A 9,272-nucleotide genomic window follows, 5' to 3' on the forward strand; every position below is an offset into this window, starting at 1 on the left:
TCAAGCTCTCTAGAATGGTGCTATTCTAGAAGTGCCAAAACCAATTGTGGATTCTGCAGTCTTGAACATGTAATATTTTGACCAGTTTTACAGCTTACCTGAAGGCTTTGTCCGTCTGGTTAGAAAAAGTAACTCTTCCTAAGAAAAGCACAAGGTTGTATGAGCCTTAGTGAACATAGCAGCTGTCTTAGTCACTTCTAGAAGCAATGTTTTAAATGCAGCAGAAAGGTTGATATGGGTGGGAGGGGAGCATGTATCATGAATTTAGAAAGTTTGTAAGTACACTAAAGATCATTGTTTAAGAAGTGATGGATTTTTTAGATGAAAGGGTGTTCCAAATTCTTCCAGCCAAAATGCAAACTTAATCCTGACAGACTTCCTGCTTCAAGCTAAATAAAGCTCAGAACAACTTCAAGAGCAGCAGGTGAAAGCCAGGGGTTAGACTAAAACAAGATCTTTCTGTAGATGTGTTAATCACTAAACTGTTGCCACCTACTCGAACTCGCTAAATTCTGTACAAAGTACTCGAAAACCACGTGGGGGAGCCAGTGCTTAACCAAACTGCCTTCCTGCACTTACAGCGGGAACCACTAGTTTAGATGGAGCAGGAAAGTGCCATACACAACAATTTTTCCCTTTAAGTGGCCACTCTGCACTGTGAGAATACTCCACCTTCCTGTGACCTGTGCTGAGATGAGCAGGAAGAGAATACAAATCCCCCAGAGATCTTCAGCTCAGCTTTCATCAGCTATTGTACAATACGCTCAAAAGCAGATTTTACAAAGAACTATCCCAGTTGCACATCATAAATAGTAAAGGAAACAAACTTGAGCATCTTTTAGCATGTATCGCCCAAATTCAGATTCCAGAGCCTCAACTTTGGAAATTCTAGTGCTTGATAGAAAATCCAAAACAAAGCCTGGTTTAAAAAAATTTATTTTACAAAAAATAAAACCTAGTATTTACAAGCATTTTAAATACCAGCTCTAAACCTCAACTCATAACAATGGATTAAGACTTTTTAAAATGCCAAAGTCTTATGAACTTTAGGTTTGACATGTCCAAAAGGGATTTTTTTTAAGAAATGTCATTACAGAGCTGTTGAAAAAAAAGCACTGCAGAATAGCTCATTTTTTTCAAAGTCAGAATCCCAAGTTCTTCCATCCTCTAACTACTTTTCAGGTGTATATAATGAAAAGAACCAGTTGTTTTATCTGTTAAGCAAACTGTAAAATTAGGGGCTGGAGAAGCAGGGGAGAGAAGAGGAACAAATACTTATCCATCTGCTGAACTAGCTGTGTTGCAAGGAGAAGAATAAAATTTGTAGGTTGAGTTGAAGAAAACTGAAGTCAGAGTATTGGTCCAATCCCCTGTCAAAGGTAAACTTTTGGGCCTCTGAATCTATTTCCAGAACAGTTCCTTAATACCCGTAAGAACAAAGCTGAGGCTCAGAACTGGTCAAACCTGTAACATACAGAATTAGAAACTAAGGAGTTCTGATCAAATCAGCTCCATTAATATCCACTCCTATGGCTGTTAAAGCAAATCTCCAAATATTTTTAGCTGCAAGGATCATTTTTAATGTCATCCACTCCCAAACCTCTGCAGTGATCAAAGGGAGCAATTTTCGCAGACTACACAAAGATAAAATTAGCAAAATATGAGGTGAAGCTGTCACCCTGACACCATGCAGACGTTTTAAAATAAGCTTTATAAAGCACAAATTGCAAATCTGTGTGCATGTCTGTGTCCATTGTCACTGGATTTCCAGACCCTTAGCTCTACTTAATAGCTACCATTAAATCTTCCTTGCAGATTCTGTACAGTATAAAGAGGAAAAAATAAACAGAGGTATACACAGTAGATTCTGTCCTTTGGCCTTGGTATTAAAAATATGGCAAACCACAAATGCTGGTATTAGGAATTCAGTCAACTCTTCTGGGTTTCAAATGAAGATGCAGCTCTTCAGCAACACTGCAGGCCTTGCGCAGCCTGTGGACTGGAGAGGCCTTTTGTTTGAGACACTATTAGGGAAAAAGGTTGAGGATAGCAGCTGCCAATGTGGTAAACATGTTCTGCTGAGGGGCACCGCTCATCACGGCTGCATGTTGTTGATAATGGTCAAAATGCTCATTTTCTCTTGGGCTGAGTCCACATCTTCATTTTGTTTCTGAGCCACCCCTGTGCCAAGGCCATACAGTCGCCCACAATACTTTGCATCGTCAATTGTATCCTCAAAAAACAACTGCAGATTTAAAAAAAAAAAAAACAGGGAAGAGAAACAGGTATTGTTTAATTGTGCCTCTAAATCAGAAAGCATCCAATGCTAATTAAACAGCTTATTTGAAATCGGCCACCCCTAAGATGCAGCGTGCAAATTAAAATAAGCACATGAAAGAGGAGTAAACAGAACAAGTCTGTGCCAATATCAACAACTCCTATTACTGACAGTTTGAAGTGTGATGGCCACAAGGCTCAAAAAAATCCAAAACAAAACAAAGAACACACTGTAGATGTTGACATTTATGGGTAGGAACGGGAGAAAGGACACTGCAGTACCTCTTTCATTCTGAAGAACGCCATTCCTGTGAGAAGAGAGTCTGATCCTGCCTGGTGTTGTCGTCCAATTCGCTGCAAATCCAGCTGATCTGCCACTTCCTGAAGGCCACCCTGCAAATAAAACAGAACAGGTTTTATTTTAGAAGATCTATCTCTTGCCAAAATTGCCACACTTCTCCAAAACATGAGGACAAACACTGAATATGATAAATCGATGCAGATTCCAGCAGTACGCACACACCAGCTGTGAGTGAAACACAGTGGCAAATACTGTTCAAGAGTGCATAAATAACTCTTCTCAAATTTAGGTGCCTTCCTTTTCCTGCTGCAGATACTTGAGATGACTGTGGGTACATTCATAGGTTACACATGCTGGACCTTTCCCTCCCTTTACTCAAACAAGGCTGTGATTCAGTAGATAGATTACTTTCAACCCTCTGAGTGTCTACTAACTGATTAACTAATGAAGTCATGGAGTGGTTCATGTAAAAGAAACAGCCCTGCATAGGAAATATGCTGAATTATAATTAGCCTCTGATACACAAACCGGAAGGGAATTCCCCACTATGGGAATGTCTCCTTTATAATAAACATACTGATAAGTCTCATGTGGAGAGGGCAGCATCCATTAGAGACAAACTGTGTCATAGCTGCTTCTGTGTCACCACTGGCTTTTACACAAGTTCCAGTTTTAAGACAACATAAGTAGCAGTTCTGTCACTTGGCTTCCTGTACATTTACAGTGTTGATGCCCATCACTTGCTTGCTGGGGAGAGACAAGTTACCTTGAGGTTTTTGCAGCTTTTCATTAAGTACTTCACGTCATAGATAGATGGGAAGAAAAGGTTCAAGATATGGAAAAATTCATGTTCCTCTTCCGGTAACTTGGAATCTGTCAACAACTTCACCATGTAGCCAAAATCATAACCACTGAAAAAAAACCCATACAGAAACCAGATAAGCAGGCAGCACCTGTAACTCAGTCGGTAGCAATATCTCATTTTTCAACAGAATTTTACTTGCTGTACCTTTCAAGCCTTAACATATTCTGACACTCATAAAAGTTCTCTGGATCAGAGCCAGAACTCATCCTGATTTTCATGCCAGTGTAGGACTTTGGAATCCTCCTTGAGGATTCTAACCTCTTGTGAAACAGCTAAGCCATTGGGAAGAACAAACATTTCTTCTCAACACTGTACATTTCTGTAGCTATGGGCAATACAGAAAAGCAGGAAACCCTGGAAGTGTCTGTTGAGAGAGGAGGAGGTGATGGCAGGTCCTTTCACTTGTGATGGCATCAGACACCAGAGGCTTTGCAATCAAGTTGGTTGAAAGGCTACAGGAAACACATCTTAACCACACAGATTTCTTGCTCTACGTAAACACAAGATGGAAGTTCAGAGCACCACCAACAGTATGGTAAGGAAAAAGAAACAAAATCCTTACTTTACAATGCATTTACTAAAGTGTAATCATATTTTAAATTGTTACTAACTTCTTGCATTGAAGGAGACTGTAACAGCAAAAGGATTTGCAAGCAACACATAAACAAAATTCAGACCATGAAGTGTCACATGTCCTTACTTCTTAAACTTGGCTTTCATATCTTATTTTAAGAACTGCAGGACTGCTAATTTTATTCCTTAAAATCTGTGTCAGTCTCCATGGAAAAAAGCACAGAATCAAGAAAAGATTTGACAGGGTCAGTGACCATCTCAGACCCACCTGTGGAAGGAGAGCCATTTCACACTGTCACTTAGGACAACCCCAGATGTCATCAGCAACTCAGCAAAATGCAGGGTGTCAATCCCTTCTTCTTCATGCTTCTGGAATTGCAGCCCAGAGCTGGCAAGGAGGTCTATGGAATCCTGAGAGTACATGTCCTCCCTGAAGAAAAAAAAACCAGGTTTGCACTTAAGGTGCTGCCAAGATAAGTTAATTTTAGAAAAATTGTCCCCACACAGTATTTCAAGAATTGGACTGACCAGTAAGAGACCTCTGGGTTCCACATTTGTCTCTCTAGAAAATTCAAACTGACTCAGTTTTAATATCATTACCACAGCCTCCTACATCTGTAACAACCTGCTCTGTGATCGTAACTAGTTAATAACTCTTGCTAGTGCAAATTCCAAAGATTCCAACTCCACAGAAATGAAACTGAGTTTTGAAAAATGCCTCTTCTGCAAGGCAAAGGGAAGCACCACAGAGAAAAGGGGAGTTCTCTCAAAGAGGAAGATGTGCAACTCTAAAGCACTGAGCATCATTCCTGTCTACATTTTTCCTTTTCACTTCACAGCATGTACCACTTTATCATCACCTCCACTTCCATCTCTGGGAGTAAACAAAATTGCATCACCCTTGACTCAGGAAGGAGGATGGGGATGAGTGATGATGTGCTTGGTAGAGAGCTGAGCAGGAACCTGACTTCTTTACTGGTTTGCTTCAATTGAGGGGGAGGAAAGGACATGACAACACACAGATCAAAGTTCCTATCAATATGATTACTCAGTCAAATGAAGTGATCACACTGTGAAAACCCCTTCACTCTGATTCAATACTTCTAAGAGGCTCACAGATTTGTGGAGTAAATAGTACAACTTTTGGGTTCAAGAACTGTGTGCCCTGCACAAAGTAACTAATGCTTTCCAATGACAGCTTCATAAAAACACTAATTGATTTCCTATAAGTGTGTGGTTTTGTCAGATAAACCTTTCTTTACTTCCAGGCAGCTCTAGTGGTAATTATGCTGAGTTTGTCTTTATAATTACAGGGGAAGGAATAATGAAACTTGTTTCAGCTGCAACCCAGGATATTGCAGTATGGAGGAGATAAGAACTGCCACGCTCCACTTAACAATATTCATTCTCCTGAACAGGTGTGATGATTACACCAACATGTTTTTAGATCCCAGTTTATATTTTAGCATGGATCTGTGAGGAGGTCTTTTATGATGAAAACAGCACATCCATTTATTTTTAGCAGAAAGACATGGATTTTTATATACATATATATATATATATATATACACATAAAATACATGAAGTTTCAGACTATAACATTGTTCCAGAATAAGACACATAAAATTATCAAGAGATAAAAGGGTATTAAGGATTTTAGCACAGTTTTGACTTCGAGAAACATTATTAACTCCTGGCACTCCAAAAGAGGTTCCCACATATTCTGCATTAGAATCTGAATTTTTATTGCTGGGAATTAGCCAGTGATGATGAGCACACGGACACCAGCATTTGCCAAAGGAAAACATCTCCACAGCAGAAGAGAACAGGAAATTATTCCCCGGCTCAAAAGACTCACGTGAGGTTGAATTTGAAGTTAAACTGCCAGGTGTTGATGCCAGAAGGATATTCCCCCTTCTCATTTGTGAAAGTTAGGCCCAGCTGGATAATTTTCAGCAGGTCGACGTTACACCGCAGGAGCTGGTACTGGTAGTCTGTGGAACTGCGGAATTCCCCGATCAGCCTGACAACAACTCCAGGAAACTCTGTGTCCTAGGACAGAAGGGAAAATTTTGTTTCACCATGTTCTCTGTTAGAAGTCACTATTATCCCTCTATTGGAAGTTTATTTGGTTCCACACCTGCAGGTCTCAGCACTGTATTCTGTGAATTATTCTGTTAAAATCAGCGGTTTTTTCCCCTCCTTTTCCATATTCGTACAGCTTTTAAACTGCTACAAGTCAGACACTAAAAAACTCCACACAATTAATAAACTATTGCATTAATTTACTACACATATGCCTTCTTACAGTTTTGTTTTTTTCCAAATCAAAAACGTTGCAAAGCCCTCCAACATGCATTACTGTACAATCTAAACATCTCTCCCTTGCAACAGACCCCCTCATTTTCCCTAAATCTACTACAATGAAATAGTTTTTATTTATTCAGCATTCTTTCACGTTCTAAATACAAGTTAGATTTGGCACTCTGACCATCTTCACTTGATAGCCCAGACAGTGAAACCTTCACTGTTTCTGAGGAACAGCCAATGCCTACATTAACAAAAATTACTATCAATCAAAACAGACTTCAACAACAGCAACCCTCTATTAGACAAAAAAAACATCTATTTGATGAAAAACATTTTACTTGGCCAGAGACTGTGTGCTACCTTTGCTGAAACCCAAACTGCCACACTATTTTTACCCTCAGATTAGGTCATGTAGCTTCTACTGACTATATGCAAAATCTTCCACAACGAACCCAGAGGTTGGTGCATCTGACAGAGTCTCTCCCTTGCCCAAGATGCTTTTGTGTCCACTCTGACAGCACAGCCACTAAAACAGGCCCTGAGCACACTTTCAGTGGGATGAAAAAGATGCAAAAAAGCTCATTTCCCACTGACATATGACAACAAGAAATCATATTCCCATCCACAACTGCATTTGACACAGAAATCCTGCACACACTGCAGGGGCACCTGTCTTTGTGCCAGACTTTTATTAAGGACTTTTCCTATCCTGAGGTTTAGTATTTCTAAGCAAAGTTGGCAGAACTTGCAGTATCAAAACTAAAACCAGTTCTTTAAGTAACTCACTGGGTGCTGCCAAGCAGATACAGACTTGTAAGAGCAGGAGGAGATTCCTCCCACCCGGGGGAGATTCTGGTCTTCTTAAACAAAGCTTTCTGAACACATTGTCTTATCTACAGCCAGAATATTTTTCTTCCCTAAGAATCAACATCTGCCCTCATTAAAAAGGAGCTGGAGGCAGCCCAGCTGACTGGATGTCAGGCCTTTTGACCTACAGTCCCATGGCATCTTCCACAGCCAAACAGAGAAAGACATCCAAAGGACAAATACACCAGTGGAAAAATAGAAATTTAAACACAATTATGACCTGTTCCATTTTTGTATTGTACAAACTAAAACACCATGAATAGCTAAATGTTAAATTAATTCATCTTTTTAAGTGGGTCTCCATCTTGCCCTTTTTTCACTCAATCCATGCTCAACACTGCTTGTATTAAATTCTGGAAAGTTACTCAACATCTTTTTAATTTTTCACCTCTTCTATCACAGCTTGACTGGGGGTAGGGAGAAATCATTTCTCACTCAAGAATCAACTTACTCCCTCTACCCAAAAAAATCCCTTGACTAAGGCAATTAGGTCAAGTATAAAACATTTACCATGGCAATGTAGCTGTAACTCAGAACGATCTCCCGAATCTTCCTCATCTCTTCCTCCAGGTTGTTGGCCCATACTTCACAGATAACCTGGCTGTTCTCTGCAAGAGCTGCTGGCATCTTGCAGCAGAGGAAAGGCAGCTGATGCTGAACTCTGACAACAGTGCAGAATCACAAGCTGTGCAATCTTATCAGTGAGCTGCATTAAAGAGACATAAATAATGCTTTAAATGAAGAAAGAGTCACATGAGAATAAATGCTCTTTAGCAGTCAGTCACACTTCCATTTCCAGCTTCAAACAACCCATTTAAAGTTTACATCAAGTTTCTTCTTGCTTTTATCACTTTCTGTAAATGTGCTGATTGAAATCTAGAGCACCTGTTCAGAGCAGATGCACAATTAACAGTACAGTTATTCATGCAAAGAATCATTATCCCATCTTTCTCCTTCTCCTGGCATAAGCTCTGAAACTCTGGGCACACGATGTACAGCAAGGAATCCTCATGTTTAACCCTCAGCTACTGCCCCAGCCCTGGAAGTGCTCAGGGCCACACTGGATGGAGCTCTGAGTAACCTGGTCCAGTGGAAGGTGTCCCTGCCCATGGCAGGGGGTGGAATGGGATGATCTTTAAGTTCCCTTTGAACCCAAATCATTCTGTGATTCTGTGATGAAGAGCTTTTAAACACAGTAACATAACGTGTTAGAGAGAACACTCACCAACATAAGTTTCAATATGCATGAATGTCTGACGGGGGATATGTCAAGAGGCTGGAGCCAGGATCTGCTCAGTGGTGCCCAACAACACAAGAGAAAACAGGCACAAACTTATGCACAGGAAGCTCATCGTGAACTGTGGAAGAACTCCTTTCCTGTGCAGTGACCGAGCACTGGAACAGATTGCCCAGAGAGGCTGTGGAGTCTCCCTCCCCGGGGAAATTCCAGAACCGTCCGGACGCAATCCTGTGCAATGTGCCCTAGGATGGCCCTGCTGGAGCAGGGACGTTGGACCAGCTGACCCGCAGTGTTCCCTTCCAACCCGACCCGCTCCGGGATGCTGTGATTCCCTGATCTAACTCAGGACACGCTGCAGGGGCGTATTTCAGCTTCAACATTCCAGCTGACACCGGCAGCGTCAGCAGCGCTACCCCGGGACAGCTCCCGGGCTGGAACACAGACCCTGCTCAGGGGTCCCGCCCAGCCCCCGGCCGGGCCCTGAGGCACGAGTCACCGGGAGGCACCGAGCACAGCCTCACAGCCCAGGGGTCCCCTCAGGGCCCCCCTCCCTCAGAGCGGCGGGGCCGCCCGGACACGGCTCACGGCAGGGGGAAGCGGGTGGGCCGCTGTCCTCGGCGGCCCCTCAGCTCAGCCCAGCCCCGCTCCCCGGTGCCTGTGCCAAGGGCCCGCCCCATTCCCGCAGCCCCGGCGGTACCTGCAGCCCGGGGCAGCCCCGGCCGGCACGCGCCGCTCCGTCCCCGCGCAGCCGCGATGGCTCCGAGTCCCCCCCGCCGCGGGGGGCGGCGCTTCCGGGTCTCGCGGCTCTTGCTCTCGCGAGAGGTGGCGAACCCGGCGGC

At 42.6% G+C, this 9,272-nt stretch overlaps 1 protein-coding gene across 2 annotated transcripts; it reads right to left on the reverse strand.

Annotated features, from left to right (window-relative positions):
• Window positions 1–923: 923 nt before the first annotated feature.
• Window positions 924–9,249, reverse strand: CNOT8 (CCR4-NOT transcription complex subunit 8). Of its 2 annotated transcripts, none has more exons than XM_051794409.1 (7): window positions 9,131–9,249; window positions 7,704–7,899; window positions 5,875–6,068; window positions 4,285–4,446; window positions 3,345–3,489; window positions 2,560–2,670; window positions 924–2,245 (listed from the first exon to the last, which is right to left on the reverse strand). In XM_051794409.1, exons 2-7 carry the CDS (start codon window positions 7,818–7,820, stop codon window positions 2,096–2,098), a joined length of 879 nt encoding a protein of 292 aa, XP_051650369.1. In that variant the 5' UTR covers window positions 7,821–7,899; window positions 9,131–9,249; the 3' UTR covers window positions 924–2,095. The 2 variants fall into 2 exon arrangements, with proteins under 2 accessions (XP_051650369.1, XP_051650370.1); XM_051794410.1 differs by lacking the exon at window positions 9,131–9,249 and adding an exon at window positions 8,419–8,889.
• Window positions 9,250–9,272: the final 23 nt, after the last annotated feature.

The sequence above is a fragment of the Manacus candei genome, unplaced genomic scaffold (assembly GCF_025592945.1).
Source record: "Manacus candei isolate 608988 ecotype Guabito, Panama unplaced genomic scaffold, ASM2559294v1 h1tg000037l, whole genome shotgun sequence".
NCBI classification, from domain to species: domain Eukaryota; kingdom Metazoa; phylum Chordata; class Aves; order Passeriformes; family Pipridae; genus Manacus; species Manacus candei.

Coding starts and splice junctions, on each gene's coding strand:
- CNOT8 (XM_051794409.1), bottom strand. CDS start 7,820: ATGCCAGCAGCTCTTGCAGAGAACAGCCAGGTTATCTGTGAAGTATGG. Junction 6,069..7,703: donor GTTACAGCTACATTGCCATG/GTAAATGTTTTA, acceptor CTTCTGTCCTAG/GACACAGAGTTTCCTGGAGT. Junction 2,246..2,559: donor CGTTCTTCAGAATGAAAGAG/GTACTGCAGTGT, acceptor TTAAATCTGCAG/TTGTTTTTTGAGGATACAAT.